This window comes from Dermochelys coriacea, chromosome 14 (genome assembly GCF_009764565.3).
Source record: "Dermochelys coriacea isolate rDerCor1 chromosome 14, rDerCor1.pri.v4, whole genome shotgun sequence".
Lineage (NCBI taxonomy): Eukaryota > Metazoa > Chordata > Testudines > Dermochelyidae > Dermochelys > Dermochelys coriacea.
Window position 1 is genome coordinate 2,235,024 of NC_050081.1, and position 25,523 is coordinate 2,260,546.

Here is a 25,523-nt window from a genome sequence, read left to right on the forward strand (position 1 = left end):
TATATTGTTCTGCTGCTTAGAATAGTTGTTTTTTCTTTCCTGTATAACAGGGTTCAAGAGATGAAACTATGCAGAAGATTCCAGTGATAGAAGTGTTCCAAAGAGCTCTGTCAGCCACCAGAAGCTGGTTTCGGGAGGTGTTAAAGCAGTATTTACTGCAAGGACATACCAATTCAATTGTGACATTCAATTTTCCTGATGAACTTACGGTTTGTGTTCTTGAATGTAGCACTTCGGTACATCCCTCCCTAGATGACACATTGGGTTACGTTGGTTAGTTACACCAGTTTTTTGGTGGGTGCGACTGGTGCATCATTGAGAGGGTCTAGAGCAGTGGCATCCAAACTTTTCAGCCTGAGGGCTGAAGGTATGCTTTCAGAAATGTCAAGGGGCACCAATCAGTACATGGGGCCAGATTCTCTCCTTGGTGCACTCTGTGCTGCTCCAGGAAGCAAAAACTACCCACAATTAGCCCAGATGGGAATTCCTCTTGCATGGGGGAATTCTCTGGTCACAGAGCCAGTTTGATCTGCTTCCTGCCTCTCCTCAGAAGAGGCATGTCTGAGGCAGGGAGAAGGAGAAGCTAGACTGTGTTGTGCTCTGGCTATCCTCAGGTAGCTTATGGTGTCTACGGAATGCTTGTCGGCTGGCACAGGTTAGAGCAGATCCCCACGCTTCCCTAACCTGAGCTGGGGCAGAGAATTGGGAAGTTGTAACTGGGTGCTGCTTTGGTTTCTCTTCTTCCCCTCTCCTGGGCTGTCCTGAGTGTCTCTGTGGGAGAGGGCAGTCATGCTGGGTGCTCTCTAGCCTCTTTCAAAACTATTCAAGCTCCTATCTTGCTCTCTTGGGGCATCCCGCAGCCTTTCAGGTGAACAAACAGAGCAACAAGTTACAGCCCCCTGATTTTTTGCCCTTGACAACAGTCAGCTTCAGCTACAATAGGGAAGGACAGCAGCTGTTCAGAACATGCCTGGCTCCCACCAGAGCTGTTTCTACAGCTTCAGGAGAAGTAGGGCTCCCTGCCTCCTCCGTGTTGTGATGAGACTGACTCAGACTCTCGTGTTTAAAAATGGTAGGATGCAGCTGAGGGAGCACAGACTCAATTCATAATCAAATATAAACTTTCTTAAGAGTTGCCTTGGAGGGTCACAGCTTGGACATTACTGGTATAGAAGATGAGTGACCTTTTTTAATCACTCTGATTTCTTTCCTGGATTGCTTTTAGTTTTGATTGCACTGTGTTCATTTTTATTTTTTAGGTATGGAACCAGTTTGTGAGGATAAGCTTTCCTGATGAACGCTTCACTGAGGAGTGGAAGAAAACTTTACTTTCAGTTCTGGAAGGGAGAATTAAACAGGTACCAAGAAACTGGAGATTTCATTAATTACACATGCATGTCTCTAAAGCTCAAGGGATAATATCTAGAACCTATTGAACCAACCCTTGCATATTGCTACTAGAACCTAAATGGACTTAAAACATTCGGCTCTTTGCATTGGCTTGTTCATATGACTATAACCACTTCTGTTATAAACAACATTTTTAAAGGGTCTATGAAACTGGGCATAAACTTTTGCTATGGTGTCGTCCTGATCTCTCATGTATTTCTGCTGTCTCATCTCTAGCAGTGGCTAGTAGCTGGTGATTCAAAGAAAACTGGAAAATTTGGACAGGTTAAATATTTTATTTAGTTCTGTCAAAATGAAGTGTAAAATATTTTTGTATCTACCATGATTATTATTATTGTTGTTGTTGTTTATTATTTTATTTGTATAATGGTAGCACATAGGAGCCCTGTTGTGCTAGACACTGTAAAGAGCCATATCGGGAGGAAGAGACAGTCCCTGGTCTGAAAAATTTGCTATCTAAATTGGTAAGATCACTGTGCTAGGCAGGAAGTGATGGCTGCAGTTTTCTTATACTCATCATGGTGTTCTGAGAGTTCATGGTTAGAAATATTTCTGTTAGTAGTAGTTTAAAAATAAGTTGTAATTACAAGGCACATTTCCAACCGACCTGTTGACCAACTTGCGTGACTCTGTGTGGGCTAGGATGAGCTGGTTCCTGGCTTTAATATTAATTTTAAAACTCCAGAGAATTTACAGTCAGCATTTTGTGTGACTACTGAACACCAAAAGCTGTTCTTTCTTGTAAGCCAACCTTCCCACAAAACTGAAACTTGATTATAATTTTTTGTTTGTTCCTGTACTGTTGGGGTCCTGAATGCTACTTTTACACTAAGAGGCTCCTTCCTGCCAGTTTTCAGAAATGTCAAGTTTAATTAAAAATTTTATTTTTAAATTTCCATTTTTACATGGTGCAGCAGTGGTGTTGTCAGCATGTGAATCTTGTGGGTGCTTCACTGGAAAAAAAAAAACAGGAATTTTTCTCCCAAGCTCCTAAACACTTAAAACTCAACAGCTTTATGTGGAACTGATACTTGCCCAGAAACCTGCTTTGGAGGGATGGAAACAGATTTAATTATTAAATATCAGTGTATATAGTGAAAATGGCCAAATATTTCTTTATCTCTCTCTCTTCATGCCACACCTCTCTGCTACCTGTCACATCTAGCCAAAAGGAAATAGTGCAATGCTGGTGGCTGCATTTACTCCTATTGGGAGCCGAGTAAATAAATAATAGAAAATTGACCTTTCATCTTGTGGTGGGGTTTTTTTGTTTTTGTTGTTGTTATTGCCTCAAAATGTTCCCCTCCCTCTTCATGTTTTCAGAGGACATATTCTTAAAACATGAAATCAATGAGAAATATTTTCTGTTCATTCCCAACAGGAACGACCAGTTCGACAAATTGCAGCCTACTGCCATCACCACGACAAATTTGAAACACTAGACCATTCCATTGGCAAATCTTTTGAAAACTGTGCCATGGAAGCAGTTAATGTTGCATGCCAGGTAATATATGTTCTCTCAAGTGGGAATCTCAGATACAGGTACACCTGAAAACCTCCTGAATGTATGACCTGCTAGCTGTCAGTGGTGTTGGTTGAGACCAAAATAAAATTGTACATTGAATTGATGTTTGAACAATTGGTTTAGAAAAGCAAAATGTTGAGAAGAAATCAGGAATGTAAGGGGTTAGTGTGTGCAAAGGGACCAAGAAAAAAAATACTTTTAACACCTTCACTGGTGTTTGCCATCACAACCTCTTTGCCAGCCACTTGAAAGGCAACATACTTACATAGAATGTAAGTCAGCAAAGAAGGTGCTTTTTATCCCATATATCCAGGGATCTGAGTTACCCAGGAAAGAATTCTCTGTAGTATCTGGCTGGTGAATCTTGCCCATATGCTCAGGGTTTAGCTGATCACCATATTTGGGGTCGGGAAGGAATTTTCCTCCAGGGCAGATTGGAAGACGCCCTGGAGGTTTTCGCCTTCCTCTGTAGCATGGGTCACGGGTCACTTGCTGGAGGATTCTTTGCTCCTTGAAGTCTTTAAACCATTATATGAGGACTTCAATAGCTCAGACATAGGTGAAAGGCTTTTCGCAGGAGTGGGTGGGTGAGATTCTGTGGCCTGCGTTGTGCAGGAAGTCAGACTAGATGATCATAATGGTTCCTTCTGACCTTAATATCTATGAATCTATATCGCCCAGCCCTGGAACCCTACTAAATTACACATGAATGTGTAATGACTTTATGAATGTGTAAGGTGGACAAATGCAGTTTATTCACATCCTTGTGCATCCCCCATCCCTTTGTGTCTTAAGCAGTCTGAGAGTAATCTGCTTGATCTGGTCTCTTCCTACAATCTGGACAAATTTGGCAAGCTTGTGTCAGCAGTTATCACGAAATCATGGCCAAGCAGCAAGAGTGGGGAACCTATGGATGACTTCGATGAGGTTTTGCATCATCTGCTTGTGTGGTCTGACATTAAGCATCTTTTCAACTTCAATGGTACAGTTTTATGTGAAGTTTATATTGGAAGATTGTGAAAGAGATGTTCCCACTCTTTCCTCCATGGTACATAGTAACAAATGGAAGGAGGATTGAGATTGAGTTGATATAAATCTTAATAGTTAGATTGGATGTTGGAGAGCAAAAGTTAATGAACTGTCTAAATTTCATAGGAAAGCCCTATATGCGTAACCAGGAAGTATTCTGTGTTAACCCCAGTGCAGTCTTGTCCGGGATTTGTACTGTAAGAGGGAATCACAGGGTCTATGGATAAAGGAAAATCTACTGTAGTTTCGATTTTCGAACAGTGGATTTGGGGAGGAGTTGAAAATTTGAGACCTTATGGTAAATGAGAAACGGACAAGACAGTTGCTTCAGGTACTGAAGTGGGACTTTTTTGTTTCTCCCCAGGGATGGCATCCTAGGAATGGGGGTTGGATTTTTGCACTGTGCTGTCTGTCAGTGGACGATGTATCAAGATGTCTCAGTTTAGATCATGGGTATTTGTGAGTGACTAATGAATGATGTATATCGTTAGTATGGTGGTACTGATACAACACAACAAGATTACAGACTTTACAGTTAGGTCATGATGAAAAGAAGAGACGTAAAGTGTGTTTCTTTTCCATATAGCAATAGTTGCCTCCAAAAGCCCAGAACTAGGAAGGAGGAAGAAAGATTCAGGATTTAAATCCTTTGTTTCTCTGATAGGAGCAGATGGGAAGATCCTGGAACAACTTACTGATGTTGCTAAGAAGTTAATGGCTGTGGCTGACTCTGTGTTCACAAATGTTGCTGAAAACCTCCTGAATGGAAGTATCCTAGTAAAACATTTGGAGCTTATTATAAAGCACAAGAAACCGTTTATTTGCATATGGGAATTACGTAAGTGTGCATGCCTGTGTGTTTAAAGGGGGATGGGCTCTAGGCCTTCTCTGATAATTCTGGAGGGTGTTTTTATATGGTGCTCCCAACTCCATGTTTTTCATTACTGATGTGCAGCAGCATCACCTCCTGAAGTGTATCATTTTTGGAGGAGATGAGTACTCTCCTTCTGCCCCACAGTATGGGGTTTCCTTGGTGATTATTGCCAATTTTAATTTCAGAGCATAAGCATCTCTCATCCCAAGAGAAAAAGCAGCAGCAGAATGATCTGGAAAAAGTTCTAGCGTGGAGAAGGGAAGAAATAGTCTCTCTAAAGAGAGAGAGAAATTGGGTAGGAACCCTTCTGGACATGTGCAGGAAGGTGCACTCATTTATAAAAGGTATGTTCTTTTGGGGACCACTTTGAAGTGAGATCTTTGAGGGTTTCCAGCAGAGATGATTTTGTTCAGTAATTACTGGATTGGACAAAAAGTGGGGAATGAGACGAGCAACAATTAGGGAGAGGAGGCTGAAAAAAGTCAGTGAAGAAACTTGCAATAGGAAGAGCAGGAGAAGAAGTGTTTTGTGTATTTCATGTTACTAAGGGATTGATACGTCTAGGGATCTAAGAGACTGATGTTTTGTGGTACTGAATCATTCAGTGCCTGATCAAGAGAGCTGGAATATGAGAATAGGGTAAAAAGTTGCAAACTGATGTTTGACTTTCTTTGTTTAAAGTGGATATTGTTGCAGTTGAGGAGAAGTATCACGAAAATCTGGACACAAAAGAACTGTCTGAAGTTGTGGATGTGAGAGAGCTGAACTTTCCCATGGAGGGCACCCAAGAAACATACTACAACCTGAGCCCAGAGTTGAAGAAGGTGGCTCAGATGATGCACACATACAAGGACAGTCACATCTTCCAGCTCTGCTGGGAGAGGGCAGCCCAAATGATGGTGGAGGAATATGAGGATTCAGAAGGGCAGATTATTCCTATATTGAATCTTCATGATATATTCTCTCCTTGTTACCATGAATATAAAAGACTATATAATGAGCTGAAATCCGGAAAGCTCACGTTTGCCGAGGTAGACATTATATTCAACGATTTTACAAGCCATTATGAGCAGATCAGCACTGACCTTCAGATCATGTGCAGCCTTGACCCAGTGGACAATAGAGCATGGATAGAACAACGGCTTCAGCAAATCCAGCAGTACCATGAACTGCACTTAGCTTTCGACTCTGCTAAGGTCATTGCCAAGGTCATAGAGGGCTTAAACCTCTCCGGTGACTTTAGAATCCTACAGATGTTGTTGAACTTTGTGAGTATTTCACTTTAAACCAACCACTGTTCAGACACTGCTTAGGAAGACATTGTAAATCTGAACCCTGTTGTAAGTCTTTCTCTGTCTGGCAGGTTTAATGTTTGGTTCCGAACAGCTTTACTGAGGCCATGCACTGTGCAGTCTCCTTTAAAATAATAATAATTAATTAATAATATAATGCTTTGCATAGATCTCAAAGCACTTTACAAAGGTGGCTAAGCATTATTATCCCATTTACAGATCAGGTAGGTGAGGTGTACAGAGGTGAAATGACTTACTCAGAGTAGCACAGGAGCTCAGTGGCAGAGTAACTCAGGTCTGTGGACTCCCAGCCCTGAGTTCCATCCGCTAGACCATAGCTGCCACATACTGATTAATATCTGATGCTTCTGTTTTAGGTGTGGGAGAAGGGTTCTTCCTTCATTTCCCCCACCAGGAGGAAGTTATATTGACCCTTACTAAATTGTGGATTCTTTTTGATCCATATGCTTTGCAGACGGACACTTTTGAATCCTTTAAGAAAGAAAAATTGGACTCCATCAGCTCCGCTCTGATGCGTGCTAAGGAACGGCTGCAGGGGATCACAGAGCCCCGTCGTAGGTGCCTTGAGGAACTCGTACTCAGGAAGGACTTCATCAACTGGGTCAAAGAGGCTCTGGAAGGTAAAATAAATGTCCTCCTCCTGTTTGCTTTTGGGAATTGGGCAGGAAAAGGCACAAGTGATGGAGGGGTGATGCCATCTTCTCGGGATTTGAGGAGGTCCTGACCCATCTGGTAACCATGTTAAGCTGAGGTAGAACTGACCTATCTCATACAGAGCTTCCCTTTATGTATGTGGGTTTGAAAAGTTCTGGGCAGTGGCCCCCAGAAGATAGAATACATGTAGATACTAATTAGATGGATTTGACGAATGCTGGTACGCTGTCTGACACCTGCTGGTTGATGCCACTGCTAGCTATCAGAGATTGCAATGCTGATACACTCAGTGCAGCTTGCTTATTAATTGAGAGAACAAAGACCATCGCTCTTATTTAACAATAATAGGAGTGGCCTCGCTAATTCTCTATCCATCAGGCCAGGTACTTGCCCTTTCCCTCCCCAAAAGTAGAGAGTTCTGTTTCCTTCCCTGCTGTTGCTCTGCTCTACTCCACAGTTTACTCCTGTTAGAAAAGAAAGGACCAAGGATGTGGGTAATGGGGAAGGATCACCCAGTGAAGCTATCAGGAATGAGAGCTTGCAGCAGAAAGTGGAGAGGTCTGCACTGAGATGTTTCTAGGCGATGATTTTACAGACTCCATGGCTTAAGCATGCTGGCATCTTGTTGCAGAACGAGATGAAACAAAATAGCATTGAACCCCATTGTCCATTTCTCTAAGATATCAATGAGCTGAAGGTGTTTGTGGACCTGGCCTCCATCTCAGCTGGGGAGAATGACATGGATGTGGATCGCGTGGCTTGTTTCCATGATGCTGTGCTAGGCTACTCCTCCCTGCTGTATGAGCTGAAGCGGGAGTCGGGGTTTGAGGAGTTCATGCAGTGCTTGAAGAAGTTGTGGAAAGCCCTGGAAAGTGATGAGAACCTGCCCAAGAAACTGGTAAATCTCGCAGTACTGATCCTTCAGTTCATCTTGTTACCCTCCAGTTTTATAATACAGCTGGGGGATCGACGTGAAGGCTGGCATTCCTACGGGCAGCATATGGGGATGTAGATGCAGCTCTTTTAAATACCTGTTGTGTTTCTCATTTTAATTAACTGAAGCAACGTGATCGTGAGCCTAAGCTGCTGCTGTATGCTAATTCATCCCTGTGTATCTATGTACAACAAGAGGCTTTAGAGCAGCGCAGGCTCTTACCTACCATCTAAGCTGCGGTTGATAAGACTTGATATTCTTTGGGGTGTAATGTAGTCAGACCCCTTAGCAATCTGCTCATTGTGTGTCCCTGGATGTCAATTTTTAAAAGCTCTGGCACCCTGCATGTTACTGGGGGATTATTCCATGACTGACAACAACTCCCTTCTCCTCCTTCGCCCTTGCTGGCAACTCTGTCACTTATGATCTCTGTTGGATATGCCAGTGTTTAGGATGATCTCACTGTGTGAACCGGCAGACAAAGTGAAATAGTGAATTGGAGTAATCTGAGTTACTTCCCTCCTCTCCCTGTAGTGTGATTCTGCTCGACACCTGGAATGGTTAAAAACAGTGAAAGAGAGCCATGGATCCGTGGAACTGTCATCTTTATCGCTAGCAACTACAATCAACAGCAAAGGACTATACGTCATCAGGGCACCGCCAGAGGGCCAGAAGGTGAGACTTCGCTCATGTGCCTGCAGGGTGCACTGTCCCAGTGTTCAAGGCCTTTTTGCCCCATCCATCTGTCTGCCCATCTATCCTGACTGGCTAGCTTTACAGTGCAGCAGCTAGCAAAGAGCATTAATCCTGCAAAAAGAGTCCAGCTGTCTGGAACAGTATTGAAAGAGGTTTTGTCTTGTCTCCAATGCCACTTGAACTGTTTTTGGTGCCAGTTCAGGGAGACCTATTGTGGTAAAACTATTTCCAGCAATAGTTCAATTCCATCGTGTAGCAAAGGTTATTGTGTGACGGTAGAAGCAGCAGACAGATCATGTGGGGAGGCTAAAGGCTTTTCCTATCGAGTCCACCCTGTGCCGACAGATTTCTGCTACTGTCCTAAGCTGCTGATCTCTAATTAACACCTGATGCTTTGTTTCCTAGGTTATAGCTCTCTCACCCCCTTGTCCAGCCTCTCTTAGGGTGTAGCACTGCCCTCTGTGTTCCTAGTTACAACTGGCAAGACAGGAAAGCTCTCCACAGCTGTCCATGAGCATTGTATAAACCAGTGAAGATGAAAATAAAATGTGTTTGCACTAATGATTCGTATTCATTGGCAGGTTTCTCTGGACACTGTCCTGTTTCTCAGCCTCCCGGAGAGTCATGGTGACAGTGAAGAGATGCGACAATACTCCCTGGAGGAGCTCCGGGAGCTGCTGAACAAGCTAATGCTGATGTCAGGAAAGGGAGACCAGGGCATGGAAGTGGAGAAATTTTCTGAGGTCAGGTTTCAATAGCTACTTTCCATGTTCAAGGTATTTCCTGCTGTCCTGGGGCTGGAGGTTAGACTAACCTTACCAAGTCAGTTTTTAAATAGTCAATTAACATTAAAAGTTGCAGAGGTGGGACTGACTGCTTCAGGGATTGATAACGGGATACAAAGCCTTTCTCCTCCTCAGTTTCTCCTATTTGAATGTGGACCAGGTTGGTGTTTGAACCAGAGGTGTTATCCCCCGTTCTCCAGCCTGTGTGGAGTGAGTTGGCAGGTCTCATTCCAACCTGTAGCAGATAGCTGTCCACATAACACCTGATCCCCTTGTTGGCTGTTCCTGCAGAGTGGTCAAGGTTTGACTGGGGCCATGGAGACTGAATTCCGGTAATCCCTGCAGGACAGCTGTGAGCCCCATTAGGGCCTTCAGTCTCCAGGACTGTCAATCCAGGCACCTTTCACTAGCTCCCAAATTCTGTCCCTTTCCCTTTTAATTAAAGATAGCTGTGTTGATTCACAGCTGGGAAGAAGCACCTTAGCCTCAACAGTCCCTGTAAAATCGGTTTCTCACTGTTTTTTGTTGTCCCCCACACAGGTGTTTTCTAATGTCCAGAGACTTGCACTGTCCTTTATAGACCTTTATTCAGCTGGGAACATGCTCTTCCGATCCTGGATTGCCAGAGTGTACTGCTCACCCACGAGCGAGGTGTGTATTAGCATGGACTTCCATCTGAAAGTCGTCGGACAGCTTTTTGGAACAGGAGACATGATGACAATGCTCCTGGACCTCTGCAGGGAGATGGAGAAGATCCTAGAGAAATGGAAATGCTTCATGTCTGAGAAGCGATCTCAGTATTTTTACCTGAATTACTACACCTCTGAGCAGTTGGTTTACCTATGCAGACAACTTGGAATGCTGCAGCCGAGTGAGAATGCCATAATGATGCTCTCATTCATAAAACACAACTGCACCAGACAGGATGTGCGTATGGCCTCCAAGTACGCGATGTCTGAAAGATCAAGGAAGAATATTTCTGATCTGCGGGAGCTGCTGTGCAGTGAGAGAGACTTGACTGCACAGCTGCAGCAGGTCTGGGGCTTGTACATAGCGGACATGAGCTCATTCCTTCCGGGCTTTTGGGATATTAATACCCTCGGCAGTTGTCTGGCCAGTCTGGCCGATTTGGAGAAGGAAAGTGTCACTCGAGTTCTCCCACAAGGCCTGCACGTTGGCAGGCCCAACCTCGTCATCTGCCCTCGCTCCGACGTGCTGACTTCAGCACTGGCCATCTACATGCATAGTCCATGCCAAGCCCTGCCGACTTACGCTGAGGTGCTCTTGTGCACCCCAGAGACTGACTTTGAGCAAGTGGGGCTCTTCCTGCGGCGGTGCCTCACGCCGGTCTGCAAAGGGGAGAAGATTTACACCATGCTGTATGCAGATGAGCTAAGCTATGATGTCAGTTACAGGCTGGAGAAGCTGTTCCAGAACCTGTGCAGACAGCTCCACCAGGACAACTACCGCCTCGTGATCCTGTGTGACTGTGAGAGAGAGCACAGCTACATCCCTTCCGTCTTCAGCCAGTACAAAGTGCACATGATCCCCCAGCAGCCACTACGGGACATCCAGATGTACCTTAGGAACCATTACAAAGTCACGCAGCCAGCAGGATCAGCAGCTTCTGTGTTCAATGACAACATGTGTGTTGGGATCACGTCCTCCAAAAGAGCCGGAGTAGGTAAGGTGCCCTGGGTCCAGGGCCCCCTGCGGGGCCGCAAGCAGGTTTTAGGAGGGCCGTCAAGCAGCGCCAGCATTAGACTTGTTGGGGACTAGGGCAGAAAGCCAAAGCCCCACCGCATGGGGCTGAAGACTGGGGCCCTGAGCCCTGCCACTCAGGGCTGAAGCAGAAGCCTGAAAAGCTTAGCTTCACCGGGGGCCCCAGGCAATTGCCCTGCTTGCTACCCTCTAATGCCAGCCCTGGCTTTTATATGTAGAAAACCAGTAGTTTTGGCACAGGTGGGCCATGGAGTTTTTATAGCCTGTTGAAGTGGGCCTCAGAAAGAAGAAGATTGAGAAGCCCTGCCCTAGGCCACAGAGTCTGCTGTGGTTGTGAAATGCTGAGACTAAAACGTGTAGTCAGGCAAATAAATGTGGTGTGTGTATCTGGATGAGTGTGCAGTTTTAGAGCCTGATACAGAACACGACAGCTGAGAGACTGTGGGGGTCTGTCACTGAGACAAAGTGAGAGAGTTGATATCTATTGGACCAACTTCTGCTGGTGAGGAAGACAAACTTTAGAGCTTATGCTGAGCTCTTCTTTAGGTCTTTCTTTCAGATTTCCGTTGTCATTCTAAAAGCTTTTATGACCTTGTGCTTTAAAACCAGTTTGTTTGTGACTTCTGGGTCCTGACCTCTCTCCCAGCATGGCACCAGTGGGCTTTGCTTTTCTGCATGTACTATAAGCAGTTCAGACTTGTACAGGAGCCCTGTGACGAGGCCTAGATACTTCCACACGCCCTCTGGAACGTCTGCCTTGGCAGTGCCCTATCCGAGAGATGCTGATTAGCTGTCCCTTCCTATTGGTGCAAGGGGCTCAAAAGGGGCTGGCAGGCACCAGGTTCACTGCTGTTACGAAGCCCAGAATGGGTGGAGATCCGGCATAGCCAGCTCCAACTCCAGACTCTCTGCAGCACCCAGGGTAAGGGCTGCAGTCTGGCATTCCTGCTATGGCCTCTCGTGGCTGGAGCCAGCTGGGGTAGATTAGAACAGGGGTCGGCAACCTTCGGCATGCGGCCCATCAGGGTAATCCGCTGGTGGGCCACGAGACATTCTGTTTACGTTGACCGTCCGCAGGCACGGCCCCCTGCAGCTGCCAGTGGCCACGGTTCGCTATTCCCAGCCAATAGGAGTTGCTGGAAGTGGTGCGGGTTACCCTGATGGGCCATGTGCCGAAGGTTGCTGACCTCTGGATTAGAACAACCTCCACATTCTCTCATCTGACTGGGGCTGACATGGAACCAGCCAAGAATCTAGGAACTGCAACCAACTCCCTCTGGGCCCCCTTTCCCTCAGCTCGCCCAATGGAAGCAGAGTCAATGGCAATTGATTTGTACCCCAAAAAAGGGGTTTTATGTCCCAAATCCTACCAGAGAGGAAACTTGAGGACACTTGACATAGATACTTGGAAGCCTGCCTGCCAACTACCAGTCTTACCTGAGATTATGACTTTTAAAAACAGCCCCATGTAACCTAAAATAGTTTATGTAAGTCATAAAGAAAAGATCATGAATAGCAACATCTCTCTCACCAGACTCTTCAATGGAATCCAGCAAATATGGGCAAAGGCATCATTCTGTGGCAGGAGACAGCTTCAGCTCAGTTCCTGAGCCACCAACAACCACTCCAAACAAATTCAGGCCTTTCCTCCTCTCAGAATAGATCCTTAGTAAGATGATCAAGGGGCAGACTAGATTTAGGAAGTAGCTGTCCACTTTTTTCCAATATGTCAGTCCACCATTTTTTTACATATTTTTGTTTTCTAGCTCTCACTTATAATTAATATGTCCCCTTTTTTAAAACGATCACAGGAAAATCTCTGTATGTGAAGAGGCTACATGAAAAACTGAAGACAAAACTACATGATACTAGCGTGCCTCTAAAAACCGTCAGGTTGATTGAACCCCACGTGGATGAAAGCAAAGTGCTGAGATCTCTCCTGTCCTTCCTGCACTTGCAGTACCAGCAAAAACCCATGATATTCCATTTTGATATCACCTCATCAGTGAGTACCAGCAAAACCCCATGATATTCCATTTTGATATCCCCTCATCGCAGCTTCACCTATCATGAAGGGTATTCGATATCTTTCCTTTAAAAGTTTCCTGTCTGTTCTAAGTGAGGTGTTTTATTAGGAGGTGTTATTTCTAACGAAAAAATAGTTTAAGCTTAAATATGAGGGGAAAATGTAGGCTTGGAAGGATTAGATTTTGATTGGTAAATGTGGGTAAATGTCTATTTTACCATACACACACTCAAACTGATGAAGAAATATTTCTACAGTAATAATCAGAATTTACAGATTAATTACAAAATAAGGAAACAACTGCTTGAGAACTTCATAGAGTCAAAATCCAGTGATTTAGGCTTTGGAATTAGGCTTACCACCAATGGACTAGCAAACGAACAGTAAAAACAAGTATGATTTGTTGATTTAAGGTTGTTTACTTTGTATATTTTGACATGTGATGTTGACAGTTTGTGCTTTAATGGTTTATAAAGTTTTAGCTTTTTGAATCTCAACATCAACTGTCATTAAATAATTGTTTGATCCCCCTGTAGTTTCCTGCAACTGTGGAAAATTATCCCTGATAAAAATGATTAAATATAAACGTGTATTTCTGCCAAGCCTATAAATTTCTCTGTCTCCATTCTTTGTTCTAATGTCTCTTTCTCTGGTATTCACTAAGGTCCAGAGTGGAATTCCAGAATTTCTCTTCAAGCTGTTAGTTTTACAGTATCTGACAGACACTGATGGGAAAATGTGGCTACGCCAGCAGTGCCATTTGTATATCGTTGAAATTCTTGATGTACCTCCAGCACCTAAGAAACCAGCAAGATTTGTACGTATATGTAAATTCTCTACATTTGTCACTTGTCTGCATGTGTTTTTGTGTTACTCGTATTTATTTTGAGGTATATTCTATGCAGTGATGTAATACCTCATATTTTAATGTATTGGAATGCATTGTATGTCTTCAGTACAGAGTGCTATTATAAATGTTCCTGCTTTACATCACAAGCAGACAATAAATTAAGGCTACAATGATTTCCTTAATTCAGTCACAGCTAATTGCCACTTCTTGCTGGCTGTACGGCATTGGCTGCACTAGAACGTTTGCATGGAAAGAGAAGCGCAAAGTCTGATCTTTTAAACTATATCTTGTATTTGTGACAAAACTTGGAATTTTATTTATTTATAATATTTTTATAAATTCAGAAGTAGAGTTGGGGAGAGAGGGAAAGGACAGAAATGGCCCCCCTCTGTGAGGTGGTATTGAAAAGGTAGGGAGGCAGTAAATGGGGATAATAATGTCGTGGGGGTGGAGGGAGAAAGGGAATATACAAGGGAGAGAGAATTGCTATTGTAGCTACACTCACATTCTGCTCTACACTTTTTAAAAGTGCCCCAGCTTTGTAACCCTGCAGCAGCTAATCAGCCCTGCCAGAAAAGGGTGTTTACAATCTGCGAGGACAGGTAAAAGAAACGGCATGAGAGGATTAAGGCCAGCACCTTACAATACAATACTCTCCAGCTACCACACACCACACAAAAAATCAGTAACCCAGGAACCTATCCTTGCAACAAAGCCTGATGCCAACTCCACGTATTTATTCAAGTGACACCATCATAGGACCTAATCACATTAGCCACATCATCGGGCTTGTTCACCTGCACATCTGCCAATGTGACATATGCCATCATGTGCCAGCAATGCCCCTCTGCCGTGTACCTTGGCCAAACTGGACAGTGTCTACGCAAAAGAATAAATGGACACAAATCTGACATCAGAAATCATAACATTCAAAAACTGGTAGGAGAACACTTCAACCTCTCTGGTCATTCAGTAACAGACTTAAAGGTGGCAATTTTGCAACAGAAAAGCTTCAAAAACAGACTCCAATGAGAAACTGCTGAGCGTGAATTAATATGCAAACTAGATACCATTAACTTGGGCTTGAATAGAGACTGGGAGTGGCTGGGTCATTACACATATTGAATCTATTTCCCCACATTAAGTATCCTCACACCTTCTTGTCAACTGTCTAAACGGGCCATCTTGATTATCATTACAAAAGTTTTTTTTCTCCTGCTGATAATAGCTCATCTTAATTAATTAGCCTCTTACTCCACCTTTTCATGTTCTCTGTATGTGTATATATATGTATATGTATATATATGTATCTTCTTACTATATGTTCCATTCTATGCATCCAATGAAGTGAGCTGTAGCTCACGAAAGCTAATGCTCAAATAAATTTGTTAGTCTCTAAGGTGCCACAAGTACTCCTGTTCTTTTTGTAGATACAGACTAACACAGCTGCTACTCTGAAACCTGTCACCTTACAATGGTTTATTTGTTTCCCCCTCTCTTATAGATTTCACATGGACAGAAGTATAATTTCCTTGATGTGTTCCCCAAAATAACATGCAAGTCTCCCAAGGAAGTCCTGGATATGGATGTGCAAGGAGGCCCATCTGAGTACAGCACAGAACCTGGAATGGATCAGAAAGAGTTTTGTAGTGAGGCCTTCCAGAGACCTTTCCAGTACTTGAAACGATTTGACCGTGGGGATAACCTTGATATGTTCTGCTATGAAGAAGGCTCTGTTGAAGGGACCCCAGTGGAGTGCCTACAGCTGTTCCTGATACATTGTGGGGTGATAGATCCCACCTGGTCAGAACTGCGAAACTTTGCTTGGTTCCTGAATGTTCAGCTGAGAGACTGTGAAGCTTCTGTTTTCTGTAACCCTGCCTTTATCCAGGATACTCTGCAGGGTTTCAAAAATTTTGTAGTCACCTTCATGATTTTAATGGCAAGGGATTTTGCAACGCCCACATTAAACATTTCTGATCAAAGCCCAGGGAGGCAAGTTTTTGACATGAAAGGAGTCACAGAAGAGGATCTTATTCCTTTCCGCATTCGGAAAAAGTGGGAGTCTGAGCCCCACCCATATATTTTCTTCAACGAAGACCGTGTATCCATGACGTTCATTGGCTTCCATCTGCAGGCCAATAATGATGGTGGCATTGATGCCATTAATCCCATGAGTGGCAATATCATCAAGAAAGATGTAATGACCGTACAGCTGTACAAGGGATTGGTACTTCAGAGAGTTCCATTCAATATTAACTTCGATCGGTTGCCCAGAGATGAGAAGCTAGAGAAACTTTGCTTGGTTTTGGGAATCCAGTGGGCAATGGACCCTGATGAAACCTACGAGCTGACAACAGACAATATGCTCAAGATTTTTGCTATTGAGATGCGATTCAGATGTGGCATCCCGGTTATTATCATGGGGGAAACTGGCTGTGGGAAAACGAGGCTTATAAAATTCTTGTGTGAGCTGCGCAGGAGTGGTGTTGATGCAGAGAACATGAAACTTGTGAAAGTTCACGGAGGCACAAGTGCGGAGATGATATATGCCAAGATCAGGGAAGCAGAAGACATTGCTATCTCCAATAAGCGGCAACATCAGTTTGACACAATCTTGTTTTTTGACGAAGCCAACACGACTCAAGCCGTCGGCAGCATCAAGGAAGTTCTGTGCGACCGCACAGTAGAAGGGCAGCCTTTGGTGAGTGGCTCGGGTTTGCAGATCATTGCAGCATGCAACCCTTACCGTAAGCACGCAGAAAAGATGATTCAGCGTCTGGAGTCGGCTGGTCTAGGCTACCGTGTAAAAGCAGATAAGACCAAAGATAAACTTGGCTCCATTCCACTGAGGCAGCTTGTGTACCGTGTCCATGCTCTCCCTCCAAGCATGATCCCTCTGGTGTGGGATTTTGGGCAGCTCAACGATATCACTGAAAAAATATACATACAACAGATTGTACAAAGACTAACTGAGTCTATACAAATATCTGCAGCTGAAATTGGGGTAGTAACAGACGTGCTTTTTGCCTCTCAGAGGTACATGAGAGGAAGAAATGATGAATGCAGCTTTGTCAGCCTGAGGGATGTGGAGCGCTGTGTGGAAGTTTTCAAGTGGTTTTACAGCCACAGTGAGCTTCTGCTAAATAATTTGGAGCAGTATCTTGCAGAGAAGGGGTCTGATAAATGTAAATTAAAGAGAAACAGAGTCATCTGGTCCTTGGTACTTGCAGTCGGTGTTTGCTATCATGCATCCTTGGAAAAGAAAGAGTTGTACAGAAGGGTTATCTGTGAGTACCTTCCAAAACCTTATGATAGCCAGAAAGGGATTCTGGAAGAAATCAGCCTAATGCAAGATCTGTTCTTGAGTGGCGTGCCTCTGCGAAATACCATAGCGAGAAACTTAGCCTTGAAGGAAAATGTCTTTATGATGGTCATCTGCATTGAACTTAAAATCCCTCTGTTTCTCGTTGGAAAGCCTGGGAGTTCCAAATCCCTTGCCAAAACCATTGTGGCTGATGCCATGCAAGGGCAGGCTGCTTATTCTGATCTTTACAAGGAAATGAAACAGATCCATTTGGTGTCTTTCCAGTGCAGCCCCCACTCCACTCCTGAGGGAATTATAGGTACCTTCAAGCAGTGTGCTCGCTTCCAGGATGGAAAGAACCTGAAGGAATATGTCTCTGTGGTGGTGCTCGATGAGATTGGGCTAGCAGAGGACTCTCCAAAAATGCCCCTGAAGACTCTGCACCCACTCTTGGAAGATGGTTGCATTGATGATGATCTGCTTCCTCACAAAAAAGTTGGTTTTATTGGGATCTCCAACTGGGCCCTGGACCCCGCCAAGATGAATCGAGGTATCTTTGTATCACGTGGCGATCCCAGCAACAAAGAGCTCATAGAAAGCGCAAAGGGGATCTGCTCTTCAGAGCGCATCATCCTGCAGAGAATCGAATGCTACTTTCCCATCTTCGCGGACGCATACGAAAAGATTTGCAAGACCCAAGACCGAGAGTTCTTTGGTTTGCGCGACTACTACAGCCTCATAAAAATGATTCTAGCTTTGACTAAGGCCTCAAAAAGAGAGCCCACACCTTGTGACATAGCACAAGTTGTTCTCCGTAACTTCAGCGGCAAAGATGACATCAATGCCTTGGATATATTTACATCTAGGATCCCAAAAGAAGGAGAAATACACGCTGATGATGTCAGCACCATTGATCTGGTCTGGCAGAACATTTACAGCGACAGTCAGGATGGTGAGTGCAGATACCTGCTGGTGTTAACTGAAAATTATGCAGCGCTGCAGATCCTCCAACAGGCTTTTTTTGCCGAAAGACAGCAGCCAGAGATTATCTTTGGCTCCAGCTTTCCCAAGGACCAAGAGTACACCCAGATCTGCAGGAACATCAACCGTGTGAAGATCTGCATGGAAACTGGGCAGATGGTGGTCCTTCTCAACCTGCAGAATCTCTATGAAAGCCTGTATGATGCCCTCAACCAGTATTACGTGTACCTTGCTGGCCAAAAGTACGTTGACTTGGGCTTGGGGACCCATCGAGTGAAATGCAGAGTGCACCCAAAGTTCCGTTTGATAGTCATTGAAGAGAAAGAGGTAGTTTACAAACACTTTCCCATCCCACTGATCAACAGGCTTGAGAAGCACTACCTGGATATCAATACCGTCCTGGACAAAAGGCAAAGAGACATTGTGCAGGAGCTAATGAAGTGGGTGAATGACTTCATAGCCTTTGACACAGAGAAGCATCTCTTGGGGAGGCAGGAATATAGCCCTTCTGACGTCTTCATTGGTTACCACTCTGACACCTGTGCCTCAGTCGTCCTGCAAGTGACAGAGAAGCTGAAGCAGAGGTGCCGTCCTGATGAATTGATGCCAAATGTGCAGCAAGAAGCCCAGCTGGTGCTGCTGAACTGTGCAACACCAGATTCTGTAGTTCGCCTGGGCAGTTCGCGGCTGAGCTCCTGTGTGGCAGATCATCTGGCCAACAGATACTTTAAAGAGCAGCAGCACACCTCTCTTGTGGATTTTCTCCAGGCTCACGTCCATGCAGAGTCCAGACATTGCACAGTCTTCACGGAGGTGAGTCTCCCTAAAATTTCTCTCTCTCCAAAAAGATCCTCAGGTCCACAAACTGTCCATGTACTAGGCTTTTGAATTCTCTTTGTTGGTAATACAGTATCAGTTCACGTGGGTAGGGGTAATGTGAGCCTTCTCATTGTTTCAAAACCTAGATCTGCAATTATAGTGATGTGGGGTGAAAGGTGCATTTCAGTGATCGCGCTGATTCATCCTGGAGCCTTTAATCTCTGTGTGGCCTTGGCATCCATGAGGTAGTATTCCAGACGCTCTCTAGAAGGAGATTTTTCAAGGGCACAAATAGGAGTAAGCTGCCTAATTGCCCTTTTGTAAATCTCCCCCTCTACTCACTCAGCCAAAAAAAAAAAATTAGCCCTTACCAAGAGCTCCAGATCCAGGTGTGCCAGCGGTTTATGATACAGGAGGAGAAGTAATTGAATTGAAATGAAAAGGAAAACTGACAAAGGCGCATCCTATGCAGCGTTGTTTTAGCTGTGGCAGACCTAGAATATTGGTGTTCCACCTACACAAAGCTCTTCCTTGGGACCTGCTCTTCAAAGCTTGTCTCTCTCGCTAACAGAAATTGGTCCAATAAAAGACATTACCTCACCCACCTTGTTTCCTAAACGCGTGTCCTGGTGGTATATTCTTGTGCCATGTGAGAGATCTAGGTTTAGGTGTCGCTTGTAGGTGTTAACATCTACAGCCACGCATGGTGGGATGGGACAGGAATGACAACTCCACTTGTATAGTGCAGGGCTCAGAAAACGAAACTGTTCACTCCTCAATTTTATGCTGTTAGTTCTGAGTAGCAGCAGAGGCAGACAGTGGGGTTATTCACAGGAGAAGACGACTTAAAACAAACAGGCTGGTGGAGGTGTCGTGGAGCAGACTGTTTTTTTTTCCCCCTTGTCCTTCCTTGCAGCTATCAGAGGACTTCAGATTTTTCAGACACTTACTAGCCAGACAGTGGGTACAAACGAAGTTTATGCACAGGATCCAGGGCAGCACCCTGGTAAAAATCTTTGCACCCTACTCCTCCCACTTTCCAGCACTGTGGTTGGAAGGATGGTGGGCCTTCTGACTGGGGCATATAATACCTCTAGACCCTGCAAGTCAGGGCCTCCTGAACACTTGTCTTCTCTTTGTATCTGTCTCTGGCTAGTAGGTTTGGTCCTCCAATTAGTCCATGTGGAGCCTGAGAACTCTGATTTCAGGGGCACGTTTTAAAAAAAGCAAAACCAAAACACACCCTTTAACACAGTTCATGAGATCAGCATGTTGGGGTTTTTTAAAAAAATGTAAACATGATGCAGTTGAGACCCAAGGATCAAGAGTGCTCAGAGGAAGAGCTCTAACAGAAAGCGCCTTACAAATGAGGGCCTACAGCAATCTTCCAGAGTGTTGGCAGGCAAATGCTGTCATTCAGTTGCTACTTTCCTTGTTCATCTCTGAGCTAAGAACTCACATTGCAATTCTTGTCTCTAAGATCACCACTTTCTCCAGGCTTCTGACAGCCACTGACTCTGAGCGTTTGAAGGCAGAAGTGCAGGGTAAGGTTCAGAGCCTCTCCATCCGGTCCTGGTCCCTTCAGCAGTTCGACACAGAGCACTCATTCCTGAAGGAGATTCGGTGAGTCTGTCTGCCTTATCCAACTCTGAAGAGCGGACACTCTAGGTTAAGTTAAATGATGATAGATCATTAGAGCAATAAATAAATACCAGACCAAAGAGAGGGAAGGAAGGAAGAGTGCAGAGCTGAGGAGTGGGGTTGCTAAGGTGACTCGGAGCACAAGTTATGTTAATTCCAAGTTGTTGGGGCAGGGGAATTTGAGTTTAAAATGACACTATTCTTACACAGGTGGATGTTTAATGTCTTGTTCTCTCTGCAAGAACCCAAAGCTCATATGGAACCATTTCCTCCATTTTCTTTCTGCCCTCAGGAATTTCCTTGATTCTACATCTGGAAATAAAATCCTAATTATTCAGACGGACTTTGAAGATGATTCTCAAAGTGCCCAGCTCATTGCCTCAGCCAAGTATGTCACCTGTGAGATAATTGCTGACTGTGGTAATGTCTTCCCTAGTCTTAACTTTGCGCATTATTGGAGTGTCACTCATTGGGTCCTCCCACTCTGCAATTACCATTGTAGTAGATTTGATCTAACTTTTGCAAGGGCCAACCATGCTTGGGACAATGTTAAAAAAGACGGATCAAAATGAAAACTGGCGCACAGAGCGGGGTTGACTTGTGCTCCCTCTCTGAGGTAAGATTTATATTTGAAAGCTTAGAAATGCAGGGGGAAGGAGGGGATGTCTACCAAAATGAAGTTATTAGTGACAGGGTCAGGACAGCCTGCTGTAGGTCTGAGAGTCCCAGTCCATGTTTGCCTCTTCTTGGAGGAGAGGGGAGGAAGAGAACCCTGTAACCTTTGACCAGCGTTGTGGAAGGAGGGAATATGTGTCCTGGAAGCCTGAACAAGGTTGTCTTGTACAGGGTACTGTACTGAACTTGTCCTCGGACATTTCCCTTCCCTTGTAGATACTCAGCTGTTAATGAAATCAACAAGGTGGAGTTGGGAGAAATCTCAGTCTTTGTCTACTTTATCACTAAACTGTCCCGGATAGAAGGTGGAACCTCTTACGTGGGATTCCATGGAGGTAAGACTGGCATTTTCAGAGCTCAGCAAGTTTGTTCATTTGAACCACAATCAAAATACTGTAGTGATTTTCATTTGGTACGTTTTGCTTTTAAAAAAAATCAAGTGTCAGTGCTTCCTGTGGCTTACAGAGCTGCCCCAGCTTGCTACGAGCAGCACCCCATCTGTATCCTCCCCTGCCATGAGTCCTCCTAGTCTCTTCTGGAAGGATTCCTTATTTCTGTACTCAGTGCTAAATAAATGTTCTTCCAGTTTCATTTGAGAGAAACACCGCTAGAGCGTGACTCCAGCTGTGGCCCCTTCCCCTTCCTCCCATAGCTATCTCATGAATAGATCCCAAGGCTCTATTTTTCCCAGCAAGTCCTCCACCAACCCTGTTGTGCCCTGAGGAGTCTCCTTGTTTTAATTGGTTTCAGAGTAGCAGCCGTGTTAGTCTGTATTCACAAAAAGAAAAGGAGTACTTGTGGCACCTTAGAGACTAACAAATTTATTTGAGCATAAACTTCCGATGAAGTGAGCTGTAGCTCACGAAAGCTTATGCTCAGATAAATTTGTTAGCCTCTAAGGTGCCACAAGTACTCCTTTTCTTCTTGTTTTAATTGCATCCTCAAGGCCCCCATAACATGCTTATCCTTCCAGTCAAGGAGAATCGTACACTACTGTATCCAGAGCAAGTCATTGCAACTCTTTAATTGACAGGAAGGATTACTGTTCTTTTGATACAAGAATCAAACCCTGACAATTCAGAGCACAAACCACTAGCCTGTTGGACCAAACCTCTGTTTGTTGTTTAAAGGTGCTGGCAGAAAGTTCTTCAGAAGCTGTTACAGACCTGAAATGTCTTGTTCTCTGTTTCCAGGGCTGTGGCAGTCAGTGCACATTGATGACCTCCGCAGATCCAAGGACATGGTATCTGATGTGACTGCCCTGAGGAACCTCACTATCAGCCAGCTGTTCTGTGAGGATGTGAACAAGCCTGAACGTAAGCCACATGCTGGGTATTCCAACAAGCGTGGTGATGTACCCTAAGGGAACAGGATGAGAGGTTCATGCATCCCAGACGTACTAATGTGTGGAGATCAGAGAGTCAGCAGAGGAAAGAAAAGCATCCACATTCAGCACAGAGGTTCTAATAAGAATTTAAGTATTATAAGAGTTTTCAAAACTGTGAGAAATACCATAAATCTGAAGTAACTTTTGTACACTGGGCAATAGCTATTTATTTCTGGTAGAGCTAATCCATGTTTCTGGGCATACTAGACATAAAATCTCAATTTATACTTTCTTTGGAGGGTGTTGAGTTGGCTACAAATGATGCACTTGCACTACCCCCATCATCTTTAAAGATGTCCCTTCCAGCTGCAGGCCATCAGTGAAGTCATTTTGGTGGTTTCAATTTAAATCCCCTATTGTCTTTTGTCACAAAACTGTGACACTCATGTTGTTGGGCACCACTGGCGCACCCTGTCTTAGGACTGGAAGAGAAGGGGGTACTGCATTTCAGGACTCGGTTATGGGAGAAAGGGTCCTAGGATTTGAATAATGGGAGTTTTGCCACTCAGAAATGCACTGCTCTGGTTAAGTGTTGAAGGAAGACCAACTAGGATGATTTGACACTGGAAACAGTTTTTCTCACGGTCTTGTTTAGATTTTAGTTCACCTAAATATGTAGGAAGAAAACATTATACTTTCCCCAATTCTTCCTGCTTTCTTTTTTCAGTAGAGGACTGAAAATACAATTGCAGGTATGATGCCAGAACCTACCCCCCGCAGCTCTGAAATCATAGTCACTTGCTTTCTCTCTTTCCTTCATGAAGGCCTGCAGGATCAGCATCTGTAGCTGTGCTTAGAGAGCCATACTCAGCAGACATTTAGGTGATCTGAGACTACAGAGGATCTAGGGCTTTAGTGTCCAGTCTGTATTAAAAACTTTCATCCCATTGCCCTAGCAGTGAATTGCTTTTCTTTCTAATTAGAAGTTGTGTGTTGTGGTTGTAGCTATGATAGTGGATGGAGAAGAGCAAGAGGAGGAGATGGAGGTTGAAACATCAACGTCTGATGCTGAGGAATGTGATGTAAGTTCGGAATCCATTTGTTTTACTTGGAATTACTAAATTATGCCTCTCTACTCTCTCTGATAAGGTACATGACACATTTTATACCCAAAGTCATCTCAGATCCTTGCAACTCTGATGTTATCCCATTGTTATTCACATCAGAAATGCTGATGATTGAAAATAACCATTAAAGGAATGATTCCATACATCATTCCAGGGACTCACCTGGGCCACTCTGTCCCTCACTTTGAGTCTCTGTCGGCTGTTTTAAAGGCCTCTGTAAGTTGTTTGGGCCTTTCAAGCTGAGGCCTGCGTTTCAGAACTCTTAGCTTTATTCATCTGCCATTGTGAGTTGGTATTTGCAGTTGAAACCATGTTAGTATCGAACTCCTGTTCATCCTAACGAGCGAACCTGTGCAAGAACCTTGGTAGTGCTGGCTTGTGCTCCTCATACTTTATGTGAACTTGAAAGAATGTGTAAATGTCAGACTGACTGTGTCCTGCTGAAGTCTGCATTTCCCAGGTTGTCTTGTTGCAGCTCCTAAGTTAATATTATCACCTCCACTTCTGATTTCTGAGCTAGCTGATTATCCAGTGGGAATCTTGTCCTACCTTTCAGTTAATGTTGGGTGGAGAGCCAATTCGCAGCAGTCACGGGAGAAGTATGTCATGTAAAACGTGTAGCCTCGTGCAGAAAAGGCTGTCAATGTGAATCAAAGGTGAAAGGAAAGGAGGAAGACAGGAGAAAAGTTGCATATTTACATAGGCATGTTAATGCGAATATAGTTGTAATTTAAAAAGGGGAAACATGCACGATCATAGAGTAATACCAGGTTTGTTTTCCTTCTGTACCTGGAAAGACCCAAGTCCTGGACACCACCACTCTCCTGAGGAGCTGCGTGCAGAGTGCGGTGGGAATGCTACGGGACCAAATTGAGGGCTCCTGCCGTAGTACAAAGAGGATCGAGATTCTTCTTGGCTTTCTGTCTAAAGAAGATGATTTGAAAGGTACGAGTTCCCAAGCCTTGCCCTGGATTTGTAAGGGGGGTTGAAGTTCCTTGTGAGGCCCTCTGCTGAGTGACATTCACATCATGAGAACTGGATTCTGCCCAAAGACCCAGTGATGAATCCACTATACAATTCCAGGGCGGAGAAATACTTGGAAAACTCTGCTTTGCTTGGTTTAAGGTGGTGAGTAATGCCCTTTCCTCTTTTGGATCTGGAGCTTTTCTGAGACTAGGTAGCTGGATCCAGTGGAGAGATCCCCAGGATCCAATAGTGTCTGCACATGGTCTCCAGAATTATGCACACCTCACTGGAGTTTGTCTGCATATATTTTAATTCCATCCTTGGTGATAATGCCTTGTCTGGGGTCTCAGATCCTGGACAGCAACCTCAGGAGGTGCTATAAATCAGTCAGCTTCCTTCGTTGACTGGGTTGTGGATAGAAACTTGCTGTTAGTCACTTCAGCATTTGGCATGTGTGTGGGGGTAAGGAAAAGGGGTTGCTGAGCTCTCTGCTCTTTCCAGCTTCCTTCCTGAAGATAGTGAAGAATCGTCTCTTCAGCCTCTTGAAGAAACAAGAAGAAAATCCCTTTAACTTGAAAGACTGGGTGCTGCGGGAGGCTTCAAACATTAATGCCCTCCAGGAGGCTGGGACTTTCAGGTATGGACAGCAGCTAGGCACATTACCACTTGGCAGCTTTTTAAAAATATCGTCTGTATACATGGTAATGATAGCAGAGAAGGCACGTTCATGTGCTCTGAATATTGGATCTATTTAAGAATGGTGTAATAGTCTCAGCCCAGTGCTGGTAACTCTCTAGTCCTGTGTTCTCCTTGCTTCAGCGGAAGCATGGCTTGGGCATTGTCAGCTGGATGGGCAGTGCCA

The 25,523-nt window shown here is 44.4% G+C and overlaps 1 protein-coding gene across 5 annotated transcripts in view; it reads left to right on the top strand.

Moving 5' to 3' along the window:
• Positions 1 to 25,523, top strand: part of RNF213 (ring finger protein 213) — an 88,988-nt gene that overhangs the window by 32,005 nt on the left and 31,460 nt on the right. For 4 of the 5 annotated variants that reach the window (XM_038371171.2, XM_038371173.2, XM_043496306.1 and 1 more), the window contains 22 exons: positions 51 to 209; positions 1,260 to 1,358; positions 2,792 to 2,914; positions 3,731 to 3,917; positions 4,629 to 4,802; positions 5,024 to 5,182; positions 5,520 to 6,106; positions 6,606 to 6,771; positions 7,486 to 7,703; positions 8,274 to 8,414; positions 9,017 to 9,178; positions 9,761 to 10,904; positions 12,754 to 12,947; positions 13,633 to 13,785; positions 15,323 to 18,919; positions 20,406 to 20,548; positions 20,859 to 20,954; positions 21,458 to 21,576; positions 22,435 to 22,557; positions 23,574 to 23,650; positions 24,493 to 24,640; positions 25,163 to 25,298. In XM_038371171.2, coding sequence (XP_038227099.1) covers positions 51 to 209; positions 1,260 to 1,358; positions 2,792 to 2,914; positions 3,731 to 3,917; positions 4,629 to 4,802; positions 5,024 to 5,182; positions 5,520 to 6,106; positions 6,606 to 6,771; positions 7,486 to 7,703; positions 8,274 to 8,414; positions 9,017 to 9,178; positions 9,761 to 10,904; positions 12,754 to 12,947; positions 13,633 to 13,785; positions 15,323 to 18,919; positions 20,406 to 20,548; positions 20,859 to 20,954; positions 21,458 to 21,576; positions 22,435 to 22,557; positions 23,574 to 23,650; positions 24,493 to 24,640; positions 25,163 to 25,298 — 8,105 coding nt within the window. The remainder of the gene's footprint in view (positions 1 to 50; positions 210 to 1,259; positions 1,359 to 2,791; positions 2,915 to 3,730; positions 3,918 to 4,628; positions 4,803 to 5,023; positions 5,183 to 5,519; positions 6,107 to 6,605; positions 6,772 to 7,485; positions 7,704 to 8,273; positions 8,415 to 9,016; positions 9,179 to 9,760; positions 10,905 to 12,753; positions 12,948 to 13,632; positions 13,786 to 15,322; positions 18,920 to 20,405; positions 20,549 to 20,858; positions 20,955 to 21,457; positions 21,577 to 22,434; positions 22,558 to 23,573; positions 23,651 to 24,492; positions 24,641 to 25,162; positions 25,299 to 25,523) is intronic. The other variant, XM_043496307.1, reaches the window with a different exon arrangement.